The sequence below is a fragment of the Mytilus edulis genome, chromosome 7 (assembly GCF_963676685.1).
Source record: "Mytilus edulis chromosome 7, xbMytEdul2.2, whole genome shotgun sequence".
Classification (NCBI taxonomy): domain Eukaryota; kingdom Metazoa; phylum Mollusca; class Bivalvia; order Mytilida; family Mytilidae; genus Mytilus; species Mytilus edulis.
Genome location: NC_092350.1, coordinates 6916964 through 6938593, shown reverse-complemented (window position 1 = coordinate 6938593; position 21630 = coordinate 6916964). Strand labels below are relative to the sequence as shown.

Below are 21630 nucleotides of genomic sequence, written 5' to 3'. Positions count from 1 at the left end.
ATGACAGATAATAGAACAAAACCATAATGACATATAATAGAACAAAACCATAATGACAGATAATAGAACAAAACCATAATGACAGATAATAGAACAATACCATAATGACAGATAATAGAACAAAACCATAATGACAGATAATAGAACAAAACCATAATGACATATAATAGAACAATACCATAATGACATATAAATGACAGATAATAGAACAATACCATAATGACAGATAATAGAACAAAACCATAATGACATATAATAGAACAAAACCATAATGACATATAATAGAACAAAACCATAATGACATATAATAGAACAATACCATAATGACATATAATAGAACAATACCATAATGACATATAATAGAACAATACCATAATGACATATAATAGAACAAAACCATAATGACAGATAATAGAACAATACCATAATGACAGATAATAGAACAAAACCATAATGACAGATAATAGAACAATACCATAATGACAGATAATAGAACAAAACCATAATGACAGATAATAGAACAATACCATAATGACATATAATAGAACAAAACCATAATGACAGATAATAGAACAAAACCATAATGACATATAATAGAACAAAACCATAATGACAGATAATAGAACAAAACCATAATGACAGATAATAGAACAAAACCATAATGACATTTAATAGAACAAAACCATAATGACAGATAATAGAACAAAACCATAATGACATATAATAGAACAAAACCATAATGACATATAATAGAACAATACCATAATGACATAAATTGGAACAATACCATAATGACCGATAATAGAACAATACCATAATGACATATAATAGAACAATACCATAATGACATATAATAGAACAAAACCATAATGACAGATAATAGAACAAAACCATAATGACAGATAATAGAACAAAACCATAATGACATATAATAGAACAATACCATAATGACAGATAATAGAACAAAACCATAATGACATATAATAGAACAATACCATAATGACATATAATAGAACAAAACCATAATGACAGATAATAGAACAAAACCATAATGACAGATAATAGAACAAAACCATAATGACATATAATAGAACAATACAATAATGACAGATAATAGAACAATACCATAATGACAGATAATAGAACAAAACCATAATGACATATAATAGAACAATACCATAATGACAGATAATAGAACAAAACCATAATGACAGATAATAGAACAAAACCATAATGACAGATAATAGAACAAAACCATAATGACAGATAATAGAACAATACCATAATGACATATAATAGAACAAAACCATAATGACAGATAATAAAACAAAACCATAATGACATATAATAGAACAAAACCATAATGACATATAATAGAACAATACCATAATGACATATAAATGACAGATAATAGAACAAAACCATAATGACAGATAATAGAACAAAACCATAATGACAGATAATAGAACAATACCATAATGACATATAATAGAACAAAACCATAATGACATATAATAGAACAAAACCATAATGACATATAATAGAACAATACCATAATGACATATAATAGAACAAAACCATAATGACATAAATTGGAACAATACCATAACGACCGATAATAGAACAATACCATAATGACAGATAATAGAACAAAACCATAATGACAGATAATAGAACAATACCATAATGACAGATAATAGAACAAAACCATAATGACAGATAATAGAACAAAACCATAATGACAGATAATAGAACAAAACCATAATGACATATAATAGAACAAAACCATAATGACAGATAATAGAACAAAACCATAATGACAGATAATAGAACAATACCATAATGACATATAATAGAACAAAACCATAATGACAGATAATAAAACAAAACCATAATGACATATAATAGAACAAAACCATAATGACATATAATAGAACAAAACCATAATGACCGATAATAGAACAATACCATAATGACAGATAATAGAACAAAACCATAATGACCTATAATAGAACAATACCATAATGACCTATAATAGAACAAAACCATAATGACAGATAATAGAACAATACCATAATGACATATAATAGAACAAAACCATAATGACAGATAATAGAACAAAACCATAATGACAGATAATAGAACAAAACCATAATGACAGATAATAGAACAAAACCATAATGACAGATAATAGAACAAAACCATAATGACAGATAATAGAACAAAACCATAATGACAGATAATAGAACAAAACCATAATGACAGATAATAGAACAAAACCATAATGACAGATAATAGAACAAAACCATAATGACAGATAATAGAACAATACCATAATGACAGATAATAGAACAATACCATAATGACATATAATAGAACACATATAATAGAACAAAACCATAATGACATATAATAGAACAATACCATAATGACAGATAATAGAACAAAACCATAATGACAGATAATAGAACAAAACCATAATGACAGATAATAGAACAAAACCATAATGACAGATAATAGAACAAAACCATAATGACAGATAATAGAACAAAACCATAATGACAGATAATAGAACAAAACCATAATGACAGATAATAGAACAATACCATAATGACAGATAATAGAACAAAACCATAATGACATATAATAGAACAAAACCATAATGACATATAATAGAACAATACCATAATGACATATAAATGACAGATAATAGAACAATACCATAATGACAGTTAATAGAACAAAACCATAATGACAGATAATAGAACAAAACCATAATGACATATAATAGAACAAAACCATAATGACAGATAATAGAACAAAACCATAATGACATATAATAGAACAAAACCATAATGACATATAATAGAACAAAACCATAATGACATATAATAGAACAATACCATAATGACATATAAATGACAGATAATAGAACAATACCATAATGACAGTTAATAGAACAAAACCATAATGACAGATAATAGAACAAAACCATAATGACATATAATAGAACAAAACCATAATGACAGTTAATAGAACAAAACCATAATGACATATAATAGAACAAAACCATAATGACATATAATAGAACAAAACCATAATGACATATAATAGAACAAAACCATAATGACATTTAATAGAACAAAACCATAATGACATATAATAGAACAATACCATAATGACATATAATAGAACAATACCATCACGACATAAATTGGAACAATACCATCATGACAGATACTAGAACAAAACCATAATGACATATAATAGAACAAAACCATAATGACAGATAATAGAACAAAACCATAATGACATATAATAGAACAAAACCATAATGACATATAATAGAACAAAACCATAATGACATTTAATAGAACAAAACCATAATGACATATAATAGAACAATACCATAATGACATATAATAGAACAATACCATCATGACATAAATTGGAACAATACCATCATGACAGATAATAGAACAAAACCATAATGACATATAATAGAACAAAACCATAATGACAGATAATAGAACAAAACCATAATGACAGATAATAGAACAAAACCATAATGACATATAATAGAACAAAACCATAATGACATATAATAGAACAAAACCATAATGACAGATAATAGAACAAAACCATAATGACAGATAATAGAACAATACCATAATGACAGATAATAGAACAATACCATAATGACATATAATAGAACAATACCATAATGACATAAATTGGAACAATACCATAATGACATATAATAGAACAATACCATAATGACATAAATTGGAACAATACCATAACGACCGATAATAGAACAATACCATAATGACATATAATAGAACAAAACCATAATGACAGATAATAGAACAAAACCATAATGACAGATAATAGAACAAAACCATAATGACAGATAATAGAACAAAACCATAATGACAGATAATAGAACAAAACCATAATGACAGATAATAGAACAAAACCATAATGACATATAATAGAACAATACCATAATGACATATAATAGAACAATACCATAATGACATAAATTGGAACAATACCATAATGACAGATAATAGAACAAAACCATAATGACATATAATAGAACAAAACCATAATGACAGATAATAGAACAAAACCATAATGACAGATAATAGAACAAAACCATAATGACATATAACAGAACAATACCATAATGACATCAATTGGAACAATACCATAATGACAGATAATAGAACAAAACCATAATGACATATAATAGAACAATACCATAATGACATATAATAGAACAAAACCATAATGACAGATAATAGAACAAAACCATAATGACAGATAATAAAACAAAACCATAATGACAGATAATAGAACAAAACCATAATGACAGATAATAGAACAAAACCATAATGACATATAATAGAACAATACCATAATGACAGATAATAGAACAAAACCATAATGACATATAATAGAACAAAACCATAATGACAGATAATAGAACAAAACCATAATGACAGATAATAGAACAAAACCATAATGACAGATAATAGAACAAAACCATAATGACAGATAATAGAACAATACCATAATGACAGATAATAGAACAAAACCATAATGACAGATAATAGAACAAAACCATAATGACAGATAATAGAACAAAACCATAATGACATATAATAGAACAAAACCATAATGACATATAACAGAACAATACCATAATGACAGATAATAGAACAATACCATAATGACAGATAATAGAACAAAACCATAATGACAGATAATAGAACAAAACCATAATGACATATAATAGAACAAAACCATAATGACAGATAATAGAACAAAACCATAATGACAGATAATAGAACAAAACCATAATGACAGATAATAGAACAATACCATAATGACAGATAATAGAACAAAACCATAATGACATATAATAGAACAAAACCATAATGACAGATAATAAAACAAAACCATAATGACATATAATAGAACAATACCATAATGACATATAATAGAACAAAACCATAATGACAGATAATAGAACAAAACCATAATGACAGATAATAGAACAATACCATAATGACAGATAATAGAACAAAACCATAATGACATATAATAGAACAAAACCATAATGACAGATAATAGAACAAAACCATAATGACAGATAATAGAACAATACCATAATGACAGATAATAGAACAAAACCATAATGACATATAATAGAACAATACCATAATGACAGATAATAGAACAATACCATAATGACATATAATAGAACAATACCATAATGACATAAATTGGAACAATACCATAATGACATATAATAGAACAATACCATAATGACATAAATTGGAACAATACCATAATGACCGATAATAGAACAATACCATAATGACATATAATAGAACAAAACCATAATGACAGATAATAGAACAAAACCATAATGACAGATAATAGAACAAAACCATAATGACAGATAATAGAACAAAACCATAATGACAGATAATAGAACAAAACCATAATGACAGATAATAGAACAAAACCTTAATGACATATAATAGAACAATACCATAATGACATATAATAGAACAATACCATAATGACATAAATTGGAACAATACCATAATGACAGATAATAGAACAAAACCATAATGACATATAATAGAACAATACCATAATGACATATAATAGAACAATACCATAATGACATATAATAGAACAATACCATAATGACATATAATAGAACAAAACCATAATGACAGATAATAGAACAAAACCATAATGACAGATAATAGAACAAAACCATAATGACAGATAATAGAACAAAACCATAATGACAGATAATAGAACAAAACCATAATGACTTATAATAGAACAATACCATAATGACATAAATTGGAACAATACCATAATGACAGATAATAGAACAAAACCATAATGACAGATAATAGAACAAAACCATAATGACAGATAATAGAACAAAACCATAATGACAGATAATAGAACAATACCATAATGACAGATAATAGAACAAAACCATAATGACATATAATAGAACAAAACCATAATGACATATAATAGAACAATACCATAATGACATATAAATGACAGATAATAGAACAATACCATAATGACAGTTAATAGAACAAAACCATAATGACAGATAATAGAACAAAACCATAATGACATATAATAGAACAAAACCATAATGACAGATAATAGAACAAAACCATAATGACATATAATAGAACAAAACCATAATGACATATAATAGAACAAAACCATAATGACATATAATAGAACAATACCATAATGACATAAATTGGAACAATACCATAATGACCGATAATAGAACAATACCATAATGACATATAATAGAACAATACCATAATGACATATAATAGAACAATACCATAATGACATATAATAGAACAAAACCATAATGACATATAATAGAACAAAACCATAATGACATATAATAGAACAAAACCATAATGACATATAATAGAACAATACCATAATGACATATAATAGAACAAAACCATAATGACAGATAATAGAACAATACCATAATGACATATAATAGAACAAAACCATAATGACAGATAATAGAACAAAACCATAATGACATATAATAGAACAAAACCATAATGACATATAATAGAACAAAACCATAATGACCGATAATAGAACAAAACCATAATGACATATAATAGAACAATACCATAATGACCTATAATTGAACAAAACCATAATGACAGATAATAGAACAATACCATAATGACAGATAATAGAACAATACCATAATGACCTATAATAGAACAATACCATAATGACAGATAATAGAACAAAACCATAATGACAGATAATAGAACAAAACCATAATGACATATAATAGAACAATACCATAATGACAGATAATAGAACAAAACCATAATGACATATAATAGAACAATACCATAATGACATATAATAGAACAAAACCATAATGACAGATAATAGAACAATACCATAATGACATATAATAGAACAAAACCATAATGACAGATAATAGAACAAAACCATAATGACAGATAATAGAACAAAACCATAATGACAGATAATAGAACAATAACATAATGACAGATAATAGAACAATAACATAATGACATATAATAGAACAAAACCATAATGACAGATAATAGAACAAAACCATAATGACAGATAATAGAACAATACCATAATGACAGATAATAGAACAAAACCATAATGACATATAATAGAACAATACCATAATGACAGATAATAGAACAATACCATAATGACAGATAATAGAACAATACCATAATGACAGATAATAGAACAATACCATAATGACAGATAATAGAACAAAACCATAACGACATATAATAGAACAAAACCATAATGACAGATAATAGAACAATACCATAATGACAGATAATAGAACAATACCATAATGACATAAATTGGAACAATACCATAATGACATATAATAGAACAATACCATAATGACATAAATTGGAACAATACCATAATGACATATAATAGAACAATACCATAATGACATAAATTGGAACAATACCATAATGACCGATAATAGAACAATACCATAATGACATATAATAGAACAAAACCATAATGACAGATAATAGAACAAAACCATAATGACAGATAATAGAACAAAACCATAATGACAGATAATAGAACAAAACCATAATGACATATAATAGAACAATACCATAATGACATATAATAGAACAATACCATAATGACATAAATTGGAACAATACCATAATGACAGATAATAGAACAAAACCATAATGACATATAATAGAACAAAACCATAATGACAGATAATAGAACAAAACCATAATGACAGATAATAGAACAAAACCATAATGACATATAATAGAACAATACCATAATGACATAAATTGGAACAATACCATAATGACAGATAATAGAACAAAACCATAATGACATATAATAGAACAAAACCATAATGACATATAATAGAACTAAACCATAATGACATATAATAGAACAATACCATAATGACAGATAATAGAACAAAACCATAATGACAGATAATAGAACAAAACCATAATGACATATAATAGAACAATACCATAATGACATATAATAGAACAAAACCATAATGACAGATAATAGAACAAAACCATAATGACAGATAATAGAACAAAACCATAATGACAGATAATAGAACAAAACCATAATGACATATAATAGAACAAAACCATAATGACTATAATAGAACAAAACCATAATGACATATAATAGAACAATACCATAATGACATATAATAGAACAAAACCATAATGACAGATAATAGAACAAAACCATAATGACATATAATAGAACAAAACCATAATGACATCAATTGGAACAATACCATAATGACAGATAATAGAACAAAACCATAATGACAGATAATAGAACAAAACCATAATGACATATAATAGAACAATACCATAATGACAGATAATAGAACAAAACCATAATGACAGATAATAGAACAAAACCATAATGACATATAATAGAACAATACCATAATGACAGATAATAGAACAAAACCATAATGACAGATAATAGAACAATACCATAATGACATATAATAGAACAATACCATAATGACAGATAATAGAACAAAACCATAATGACATATAATAGAACAATACCATAATGACATAAATTGGAACAATACCATAATGACAGATAATAGAACAAAACCATAATGACATATAATAGAACAATACCATAATGACATAAATTGGAACAATACCATAATGACAGATAATAGAACAAAACCATAATGACAGATAATAGAACAATACCATAATGACAGATAATAGAACAAAACCATAATGACAGATAATAGAACAAAACCATAATGACATATAATAGAACAATACCATAATGACAGATAATAGAACAAAACCATAATGACAGATAATAGAACAAAACCATAATGACAGATAATAGAACAAAACCATAATGACATATAATAGAACAATACCATAATGACATATAATAGAACAAAACCATAATGACAGATAATAGAACAATACCATAATGACAGATAATAGAACAAAACCATAATGACATATAATAGAACAATACCATAATGACAGATAATAGAACAATACCATAATGACATATAATAGAACAATACCATAATGACATATAATAGAACAAAACCATAATGACAGATAATAGAACAAAACCATAATGACAGATAATAGAACAAAACCATAATGACATATAATAGAACAAAACCATAATGACATATAATAGAACAATACCATAATGACAGATAATAGAACAAAACCATAATGACATATAATAGAACAAAACCATAATGACAGATAATAGAACAAAACCATAATGACAGATAATAGAACAAAACCATAATGACGGAATCTTCAAATGTACAGAATCACGTTATAAGAACCAAAGAAACACAAAAAGTCGCATATACAAAACACACCAACAGGAATGAAAGATAATACAAACACATTGACGGGATGTATAAGTACCGATCCACGTTAAATGGAAATCAAATGAAACAGACCAAACAGTAAAAGTAATATTAATAATTAAACAAAGACAAATAAAAGAACAATATAACTCGTAGTGATAAACAACGTCAGTACCCAAAATCTATACTTCAAGAGCATCATGTATCTGAAAGTTAAATTAAAGAATTTCGCAAGGTGCGTTTTATTTTTGTCTTCTAGACGGTTCTGAATGAATTCTGCTTCATACGAGTACCAAAAAAATCAGTCAGTAGGGGTGCACAATAAGTACTCATTGGAATACCAACTGTCTGTTGAAATATCAATCCTACAAATTCAACAAATACATTGTAGATCAAAATGTCCAGCTTTTTTATAATATCTTCTTCAGAATATTTTCTGGTATATCTTCACGGTAACACTATTTTTTATCAAAACCTTTTCTGAATAATGAGCTGATTCCAATCAAATTGTTTTCTCGAACGAATTTTGTAAAATTAATTTTTGTTCTACTTACTTATCGATGCAGTTGTGTTATAGTATTCACTTCCGCTTTGATTAGAATTGTAAGATTCCGTCAGATTCTAAAAGTTAGAGTACAAAAACAACATAAGAACTTTTCAAAATATGTCTTTATGCTTTATAAATTTACTCTTCAATAACATCGTTACTAGTTAAAAAAAAAGTAAAGTACTGGGGGGAATTTCCTTAAAAAATCAACGTTCAATATCGTCACCGTAATTTGATGCGTGTAGCAATATTGACACAGGGCTTACATAGAATGGATTACATATCTTCCGATTGATTATATGTTCTACTCGTTACTAACTTCATTGATATTGGAATACTGCTTATAAGGGTTCAGGTTACCAAACTGAAATCACACATTTAAACATGTTTTGGGCGCCATCATGATTTGATAGACTGTTTCATAGATAATGACGGATATACTCCAATTATCAAAATGCAATGTGTTGTCAGTTTATGTTCGTCATATGAGTTTGAATGTGCCAATGGTGTCTTTGGCTTCTCTGCTACTCCTTCGGAATATACAGGATCCTTTATTTATTTGATTTGCTAAAGTCAAAATCTTTCCCTGTTGTCTGTTTTGATATGGAAAAGATGTTGTAGGATTTCAAATAAGAAATATCCGTGCGACCCCACAATGACATTTTCAATTATTACTATTGGTGACTACATGGCCTTTAAAAAATAGCAAAACATATATTACTGAATAAGGTATGATAGGTCCCAAGATTACAATTTCAAAGCTACTTAAAAAGAGCAAAACCAACGGCCTGACTTATATATTAAACAATAAACGAAAAAAATTGATTTACACCAGCAAAAACATTGATCAAAGTCCTGAACTCGAACAAGCCCTCACAGAACGTTGTTGGTTCAAATACATATTCTGAACCAATGCTTTTTGTCTTACATTCTTAACATGGAGAATAAGTACCATGCATAGCAAAATACCTCTTAAATGAGAAGTTTTGACTCATAAAACGTATTTTCTTCATTATTTATAGTAGTCGACACAAAACTGACAACACTATGAAGACACCAGGGGAACATCCAATACTCATAAGTCGACACAAAACTGACAACTCTTTGAAGATACCAGGGGGACATCCAATACTCATAAGTCAAAACAAAACTGACAACTCTATGAAGATACCCGGGGGACATCCAATACTCATAAGTCAAAACAAAACTGACAACTCTATGAAGATACCCGGGGGACATCCAATACTCATAAGTCAAAACAAAACTGACAACTCTATGCAGATACCAGGGGGACATCCAATACTCATAAGTAAAAAAAAAAACTGACAACGCTATGAAGATACCAGGGGGACATCCCAAAACATACATTTTACGGACGGCAAAAATTTGATTAACAAAAACCCAGCATCAATTAGATTGGTTTTTAAAAGGCATTCAATAAATTTTTCTTTTTGAATCAGTGTATTGATATTCATAGATTATATAATTAATACATTGTATGCTAATTGCAAGGCTGTTGTACGTAAGTTAACCGAAGGAAGTACACTCCCTTTATAGTGTATTTGTTTCACCCATATAGATTATTACGTACTGTTATAATGTACGTATATGTAAACAGTTGCCCTGTAACCTATGTATGTATGTAGGTATGATAAGCACTAAAGATTTACTATTCTGGTGATTTTAGAATTTGCCAACATGGGTAATACTCATAGCGTAAATATTACTTGGGTATGCGCATCAACGCCAAAACCTGTTTTATGCCAAGTCTGAAAAGTAAAAGCCAGCAGTTCTACAACCTTAACAGCCACACGCTAGAGCAATTGCCATGAAACCCATATACCTAAAATGGAAGGAACAAATAACAAATACATGCAAAAATCCAGTTCCACACTTTGCTTCCTTAGGAGAAACCTACAACACTGTCCTAATGAATACCGTAAAACAGCATATATAGCACCATAAAGATCAATAATGGAGTAAGGATCAATTATCTTCGACACATATACGCAAACAGACATTGATGAAGAGGAAAGATGTATGGCAAAAATGCTGCAAGAATTTCAGCTTCCGTCATTACAATGTAAACTTCAACAACAAAGACTGATTTTCTTTTCCAAAGTGGTTGAGGGGAAGATACCTGCGTTCCTTCCGGACGACCTCATTAAATTGACAGACCAAATGACAAATTCGAGCTACAACCTACAACACCTTTATTACAAAGAACATTATAGATCAACAAGTCTGTAACAACAAAACAAACGAACGGTTATAATTCAAAACAGTATACGGAAGACCGAACAATTCAAAAGCTCTATTTTTGTGCTCACTGTAGTAGAGTGGAACTATCTAGAAGACTCAGTAGTGTGCGTAACTACAAAAAAAAGAGGGACGAAAGATACCAGAGGAACAGTCAAATTCATAAATCGAAAAACAAAATGACAACGACATGGCTAAAAATGAAAAAGACAAACAGAGAAACAATATTACGCATGACACAACATACAACTGAGGAGTTTAAAACTGCACTTCCAACAAGTTTGAATAATTTGTGCGCAGACATACCGGTCACACAATAGCCGAAAGGAATCTGCGACGTATCCATCTATATACAGAAGTGGGAAATACAGATACAGATACTAATAAATATTTCTGTATACATGAATCTGAAGTCTCGTACCTTAAATTCCAGTTGAACATGTCTCGTGTATTTGTCTTTGTCATAAAACAATTGAAGAAATCCATGCACCGTGAAAGATCCAGTTTCCTTTGGTTCGTTTCTGTCACCCTAAAGACAATAGAAATGTATAAGGTATATTGTAAAATCATATGTGCTTATCGTTTGTAATACTTATTATTTTATGTAAGCTAAGTACACAGTGATTGATTACGGCAAACCTAAATGTTATTCGAGTAATTAATTAGAAATGCATAGTGTGCTTAATTTGAGCACGAAGGTACGTTAGGTATTAATAAAAGAAAAATACAATATTAAGTCACAGAAGACTTACAAGACTTCCCGTTGTCCTTACTGTATCGTCATCATCGGCTTGGATATTAGGCAAATCGTATTCGTCAGCATTCCTTGCAGTGCTGTATCTGTGAGCTTCATCTATAAAGCAATCTTATATTTAGATGCAATACTAGAATAACAGTTATAACGTGCTGAATTGTAGATATTTGTAGAAATTATCGAGTGTAACAAAATCTGATTTGTATAAAAAAAAAATCAATGGGTGAAAAGGGGCGGAAGATATCAAAGTGTTAATTAAATCTAATAAATTGAAGATAAACTATCAACACTATGGCAACAACAAAAAAACGAAGACGAAAACATAAACAAGTATACGAAGAACTGCATAATAACTTAAGACAATCTACCCGCACCCCCAAAAAAAAGAAGAAAACAAAATAAAAAAAACAACATAAAACTTAATAAAACATAAAATAGCATACACATTGGGGTAATCTCAAGTGCTCCGAAAGGTGAAGCAGATCCTTATTCACTAGTGAAAATTATCATATTGATAATGGTTAGTTTAATGCAGTGATAATTCATATTCGATACCTTTACATTTGTTATTATGAATGTATGGTTAAGGTATGTTTTCACCCAAATGTATCTTTGACATATAGGCATATAGAAAGCTTTGATACCATGTGTGTTGCCATGTGAAGCATGTCATGCGTGGACAAAGACAAAAGGTAAAACGATAAATGAATTGATAATTCTAAAATTTTCTTGGGTTTTGAGAAATATTCGTATGAAGTGTTCATCACAAAAATAAGGAAAAAAGTCAGAGATGTAAGGAGAATATATATATAATTTCTATATGAACGTCGATCGCATGTAAAGCATAATGAACAATTCCCTTTTAGATTTTTTTAAATAAGCCTTTTGATCCTGATATCAGCCCAGGAGCCGCAGACTCGAAGGCTGATATCATTCCCGAGGGACGATAAAAGGTCTGATATGAAAAATGACATGCACTAATTTTTTTAGCATATACTTAAGCAGAAACAATACAATCAAGAACTATTCAAAATTTTGCGGTTCTTTGTACTTTTAAATAAGAATGTAGACAACATACTACAAATGTACAAATTTCCATGGATTTTAGTTGTTTAAGTTTGGCAGATATCACATCTCTAGAATGACAGAATTCGTTGTCACTCATAATAATAATGACAAATTTCTCAGTAGCATATCGTAAAATGTTGCTCTGCATTGATCCGATTATGATTTATAATTTGACTCGTCTTCTAATTTTACGGTAACTAAATAACGAGCCATCCATTTATCGAGCGCCATAACAGGAATTTCCTCCGCTTATCTTAGTTCATTGTTGTTCATCAACCTATTTTGTAAACAAAGGGTCAAATTACTTGCGGTTGTTCGCGCTGTGTTGTCGTATGAAGTGTTCATCACAAAAATAAAGAAAAAAGTCAGAGATGTAAGGAGTATATATATATAATTTCTATATGAACGTCGATCGCATGTAAAGCATAATGAACAATTCCCTTTTAGAGAAATTTCCGTTTTCTAGAGATGAATTTGTTTAGCCCCTTTACAAGACAAGACACACTCTTTTTGTTTCTACGTGTGGAAATTTGTTTTAATTTAACGCTTTCTGTTACTTTGTCTTGAAATGTAAATGGGACTTCTATGAGAAGTTAGTTGTTTAATACTATTAGGCAGAGAATTCATTCAAAGAGTTATAATCTATTAGTTTTAAGGTTCCTGCATGTCGGTATGAATATCTGATTCACAATCCTCATTATGTAGCTCATTTCCAAGTTATCCTAAAGCTACTGTTTTGATTTCATATTGTCTACCTAGTTTAAATTTGGACAAAATATGTTTGTGAAAAGACGGCAATACACGTTATTGATAGTGACAATTATATGCCGGTACTGTAAAATGTGTATCCAAGTAAGTAAATTGAGTTACATCAAAATCAAAATAATTTTGAAACGTCTATTGTGAACTTCACAATAGCCCAAATGTCTCTGAAAAGTCATGATATTTTCTTTTATTTGTTCCCTAGGAAATGGTATTGGGACGTCTCATCATGAATTGACCATTATAAAGCTTAGAAATTATAAAATGCATGTGTCTGCATTAGTAAATACAGTATTTGTTGTGTACTGGATCACTAAAGCATATTCTGTTGTTATATACTATACCTTGTTTGAAGTCTGGGCTCTCATAATGACTGCTATAACGTCGACAACGTCTACAAACAAAACATAATTATTAAATCATTAAAACAATTCTTACAATGTAGAATGTGCGAAAAAAAACAAATATATCAAAATATATTTATAAAACATCCTTGAAATCGTATACGTCTAAAAAAATCTTTCAATATGTTTACTCTAAATTCTTTTCAACTTGATAGTTTCTGCCCTTTCAACTTTTGTTATTCGAGCGTCATTAAATTGCGCGTCTGTCATACCCTATTTTGATTCTGGTATATGGTTGTTCTCCTCTTATATTTAATGCGTTTCCCTCAGTTTTAGTTTGTTACCCCAATTTTGTTTTTTGTCCATAGATTTACGAGTTTTGAACAGTGGTATACTACTGTTGCCTTTATTTATATGATTGTTTTATACATTTTCAGCTCCATTTTACGGTCTTGATCCCATATCAATACAGGTTATATCATGCTGCTTCTGATTTCTTTCCACATTTGCAATTGTAAACGTGTCTTTTACATCTTTATCTTAATGATCATTCTTTTAATAAATAGAAAATCTGATATAAGAAGATGATGTGTATAACATAGATAGTGTAAATGTTTACGAAAAGGCGTCAAATTACGTAGCTAAATTTCTTTTTTAGTTTTATTGCTGACATACTTAACAGCTTATAAACGGTATACATGTATGCTTACTGTTGAGTTCTGAACAATGAATTCATATTTGAAATGACCTTTCATATTAACTTGTATAATGAATTTAATTAGATCAGTTATTAATTTAATAGTAATGCACAAAACAAACAATATGTGTGGTTAATAACAAATAATATATTGATTGAATCACTATGCATTATGTTAATCTTGTAGTTTGTTATCTTTTGACCCTCACATTTTGGAACAGACAACTACATTCATTAGAAATAGTGCTGATTGAAATACCTTAAATCTATGATCTAGCGTTACACCCTATTTTTACTTACTTGAAATATACCATCAGACCAACAAAAACCAGAATAATACTGATCATCGACAGAGATATAATCAATGGCTTATTATATGCATATTCCTTTTTATCAGAAGACGGATTATCTGAAAAAACATAGAAACACAGATTATGATTTATTTTGATTTCAAATAAGATGTTATTTTTTTATTCTGCGATTTATTTTTATGTATCAACCAATATTAGACGAAGTAAAAAGTAAGGTTATGGTAGATCTCTTCACGACTGACGACGACCATTACGATGATTCATGGGCAATATCTGTGATTTGTAAGATCACTCTGTTCTACATTTTATGAAGGAAAATAAAATGTTAAATTTTAACTTGACGACTTAAGGAAAAAAAAGGTGCATCAAATGGAGAAATCAGTAACACACTGTGTTGTATTTTGTCAAAAATTAAATATTACGAATTTCCTTTGGCAACGTATCTTTCAAAGAATGTTATGTTTTCAGACAAATAACCACTTCAACATCTTTGCTTGCTAAGGCTGTTGATATAATCTCCTCCTCACCATCCTTGGCGGATTATGATAATATTTCGGATACACAAATTAAAGATTTTCATTGGTTGCAGTTGTAACAGGCAACATCCAATCAAAATAAGCCTTTTGATCCTGATATCAGCCCAAGAGCCGCAGACTCGAAGGCTGATATCATTCCCGAGGGACGATAAAAGGTCTTATACGAAAAATGACATGCACTAATTTTTTTATCAAATACTTAAGCAGAAACAATACAATCAAGAACTATTCAAAATTTTGCGGTTTTTTGTACTTTTAAATAAGAATGTAGACAACATACTACAAATGTACAAATTTCCATGGATTTTAGTTGTTTAAGTTTGGCAGATATCACATCTCTAGAATGACAGAACTCGTTGTCACTCATAATAATGACAAATTTCTCAGTAGCATATCGTAAAATGTTGCTCTGCATTGATCCGATTATGATTTATAATTTGACTCGTCTTCTAATTTTACGGTAACTAAATAACGAGCCATCCATTTATCGAGCGCCTAAACAGGAATTTCCTCCGCTTATCTTAGTTCATTGTTGTTCATCAACCTATTTTGTAAACAAAGGGTCAAATTACGTGCGGTTGTTCGCGCTGTGTTGTCGTTTTCCAACGTTTGCTTTGTTAACAAAGAAATTTCCAAAAAATGCACGAGTTGCATGCGATGAACGTCATGGACAAACGAAAAGGCATTTGATAAAATTCCGGAAGCATAAAATAAAGGTTTGTTTATCAGCCGGCCGAGGAAATTCTTAGAAATTTGGTTAACAAATATATTAATCCTTTCGTAGCCTTTACATATGTTAAAATTTAATTGAACTGTAAAATATAAGTAATATTAATATATTTGATACAAGTATATTTTAAGTATTCAAAATTCGTCTCGAAGCAGTGATACAAGAACGGTGCATCGATCTCCTTTTATAGCTATCATTACAGTAATGGATTTGGTCTGATGTAAAAAACGGTGAAATACCTAACACCCACGTCATGCAAACTTTGGGGTTAGTGTTGCTTATTCTTTAGTTTTCTATGATATGTCATGTGTACTAATGTTTGTCTGCTTGTCTTTATCATTTTTAACCATGACGTTGTCAGTTTATTTTCGATTTATGAGTTTGACTCTCCCCCTGGTTTCTTTCGCCCCTCTTTAATAGAGAGCTTCATCATTTGAAATCATACCACATCTCCTTATGTTAATCGTCTCACACGAGACACCTCTGAGGAGCAAAACATTTTGTCTTTACCTGATGTTTTGGTTTTTATGACTGTTATAAAGTAAATTACGAAGAAAAACTCACATTATTAAGCACTACTTTTTTGTTATAGTCATTTAAAAGTACCCTTTTTTTATGATTTTCCCATTTTTTAGCTATTATCGTGAAACAAATCACAATTTTACAATCAAACTTTTTAACATACCTTCACTACAAGAAAGTTCACCAATCTGAACAAATTAAACTTAAAAAATGGTGGTGTTGATATTTAAAGTTTTTAAAATTTTGTTGGGTTTATGTATCAAATTGATTATGCTGTCAATTTGTGGCAATTTGGGATATTTCCCTTTTTTTTCAGTACGAAAAGCATATTATTTTACCTTATTTGTTTTACGGGAGGTTCGGCATGCCACAAAAAACAGGTTCAAGCCACAATTTTTTTCCATAAAATGCCCTGTACAAAGTTAGGAAAATGGCTGTTGTTACAATGCGTTCGTGTATGTGTGTGTTGCATTTTGGTGTTGTGTTTCTGTTGTGTCGTGGTTCTCTTATATTTGATACGTTTCCCTCAGTTTTAGTTTGTAACCCGGATTTGTTTTTTGCTGATGACGCTTACCAGATTGTTAATGAATTTGAAAATGTAATTTTTCTCAAAAACTGGTTAATGTAAGTACACAACTTTTGAAAAGCCTTCTGAAACTACATAACTCTACTGATGAGTCTTATGTAGACGAAACGCGTGTCTGGCGTACTAAACTATATATAATAAATATAATAATCCTGGTACCTTTAATAGCTATTGTTGACCATCTGAAAATCCGATAATGCTTTTGGTGCATTTAAGTCATTTTAAAACATGACGTCATACAAAGGAAAACTCTAAAGCTGAAGGGCTTCTGTTACATGAACCATGGAAGTTCGTATATATAATATTGCATTGAAATGTGTGTTTGAGAAAGGTTTTGTTTTATTTTATTTTCTATTGCATTATTCGCATATTTACTAATGTCAGCAAGTCAACACGGCGGCTTCTTAGTTACGAAATGTTGACTTTGTATTTCACGGTAGCTTACGAGTAAAACATGTAAATTACAAATGGCAAATGTTGGGTTTGATGGTTAAAAGAGTTAAACACATTTTGTCTAGCGGTTTTTTTTCGAAACATTTGCCGCAAGCTACATATTCATTAGAATGTTTGAGCTTTATCTCACAGAGAGTAATGGGAAATAGCCACAAACACGGCATACCCATTCTCGCTTCAGTTTTTCAATGACCTTATTTGTTCTCTTATAATCGAAATAATTCATCGAGGCATAGATTTGTTGTAAATTTACAAATGACTAGGGCCTTGATATTCGCTAATTTTACCCCTCGCTAACGCTCAGGATAAAATTTGAATATCACGACACAGGCCATAGATTTCTTGAAAATTTACATATGGCCTGTGCCGTGATATTCGAATTTTATCCTGAATTATTTCTAAAATGTACGTTACCAAGTTAATTTGTTTTCTTTTGACGTCTACAAATATAAATAACTTAGCTTTTCTTTACACTAAATGAAAGGATTGATTGATTGTTTTGGTTTAACGTCGCTTTCAAAACTATTGTGCTATTTCGTGGCTCTCAGTTAGCTGGAGTTCCCGGGGAAAACTACTGACCTTCGGTAAGAAAACTAACAATCCTAGTCAAATATGATTGGAGTCGAGAGCACATACATCTGGTGAGATTCGAAATCACAACATCAGTGCTAGTGTTGACTGTCGTCTTTAGAAAACGAGATGGAAGGAAATACGGTGCATAAACATGTTAAACTTATTTGAACAAACAATTTCTACAGTTTTAACAAATGCGTCATTCTGTTCCGGAAAAATATCATGTTCTATCGTTATTCAGATGCTATTACATCATATTATTTCAGTGTTTTTACAAATCAAAATATCCCCTATAACGATATTAAAATTGAAAATCATACCATCATAAAATATATGAGAAGAACACAAACCGTAGCATGTCAACAACTGGATTTAGAATAGATTTGTTTATTTCCGATGCAAAGACCCTATGAGTGAATTAATAGGATCAATATTAATACCAAAAATGGTTATGTAAAGGTTGGTTCAATATTCAACATTCAACATTCAACATTCAATTTTTTTTTTCTTGTATCCATTTTCAACATTCAACATTTGATTTCAATATTCAACATTCGTTTTCAACATTTGATTTTCAACTTTCAACATTCAATTTTTTTTTTTTTTGCATCCATTTCAACATTCAACATTCGTTTTCAACATTCAACATTTGTTTTCAACATTCGATTTTCAACTTTCAACATTCGTTTTCAACATTCAATATTCGTTTTCAATATTCCATTTTCAACTTTCAACATTCGTTTTCAACATTCAACATTCGTTTTAAACTTTCAACGCTCGTTTTCAACATTCAACATTCGTTTTCAACATTCTATTTTCAACTTTCAACATTCATTTTCAACATTCAACATTGTTTTCCACATTTGTTTTTTCAACATTCGCTTTCAACATTCGTTTTCAACATTCGTTTTCAACATTCGATTTTCAACTTTCAACATTCATTTCAACATTCAACATTCGTTTTCAACATTCGATTTTCAAATTTCAACATTCGTTTTCAACATTCAACATTTGTTTTCAACATTTAACATTCGTTTTCAACAATCAACATTCGTTTTCAACACTCGATTTTCAACTTTCAACATTCGTTTTCAACATTCAACATTCCTTTTCAACATTCAACATTCGTTTTTAATATTCGATTATCAACTTTCAACATTCGTTTTCAATATTCGATTTTCAACTTTCAACATTCGTTTTCAACATTCAACATTCGTTTTCAATATTCGATTTTCAACCTTCAATATTCGTTTTCAACATTCATTATTCGTTTTCAACATTCAACATTCGTGTTCAACAATCAATATTCGTTTTCAATATTCGATTTTCAACTTTCAACATTCGTTTGCAACATTCAACATTCGTTTTCAACATTCAACATTCGTTTTCAACATTTGACATTCGGTTTCAACATTCGATTTTCAACTTTCAACATTCGTTTTCAACTCTCAACATTCGTTTTCAACATTCAACATTCGTCTTCAACATTTGACATTCGGTTTCAACATTCGATTTTCAACTTTCAACATTCGTTTTCAATTCTCAACATTCGTTTTCAACATTCAACATTCGGTTTCAACATTTGACATTCGGTTTCAACATTCGATTGTCAACATTCAACATTCGTTTCCAACATTCGTTTTCAACATTTGCTTTTTCAACATTAGTTTTCAATATTCGTTTTCAACATTCGATTTTCAACTTTAAACATTCGTTTCAACATTCAACATTCGTTTTCAATATTCGATTTTCAAATTTCAACATTCGTTTTCAACATTCAACATTCGTTTTCAACATTTAACATTCGTTTTCAACATTCAACATTCGTTTTCAACATTTGATTTTCAAATTTCAACATTCGTTTTCAACATTCAACATTCGTTTTCAACATTCAACATTCGTTTTCAACATTTTACATTCGTTTTTAACATTCAACATTCGTTTTCAACACTCGATTTTCAACTTTCAACATTCGATTTCAACATTCAACAT

General features: G+C 29.2%; 1 protein-coding gene across 2 annotated transcripts in view; it reads right to left on the bottom strand.

Annotated features, from left to right (window-relative positions):
• The window catches only part of LOC139529833 (uncharacterized), a 109943-nt gene that overhangs the window by 17027 nt on the left and 71286 nt on the right, over positions 1–21630 (bottom strand). For both annotated transcript variants that reach the window (XM_071325743.1, XM_071325745.1), the window contains 5 exons: positions 16228–16336; positions 15231–15280; positions 13055–13155; positions 12724–12831; positions 10051–10117 (listed from right to left, as the gene is read on the bottom strand). In XM_071325743.1, coding sequence (XP_071181844.1) covers positions 10051–10117; positions 12724–12831; positions 13055–13155; positions 15231–15280; positions 16228–16336 — 435 coding nt within the window. The remainder of the gene's footprint in view (positions 1–10050; positions 10118–12723; positions 12832–13054; positions 13156–15230; positions 15281–16227; positions 16337–21630) is intronic.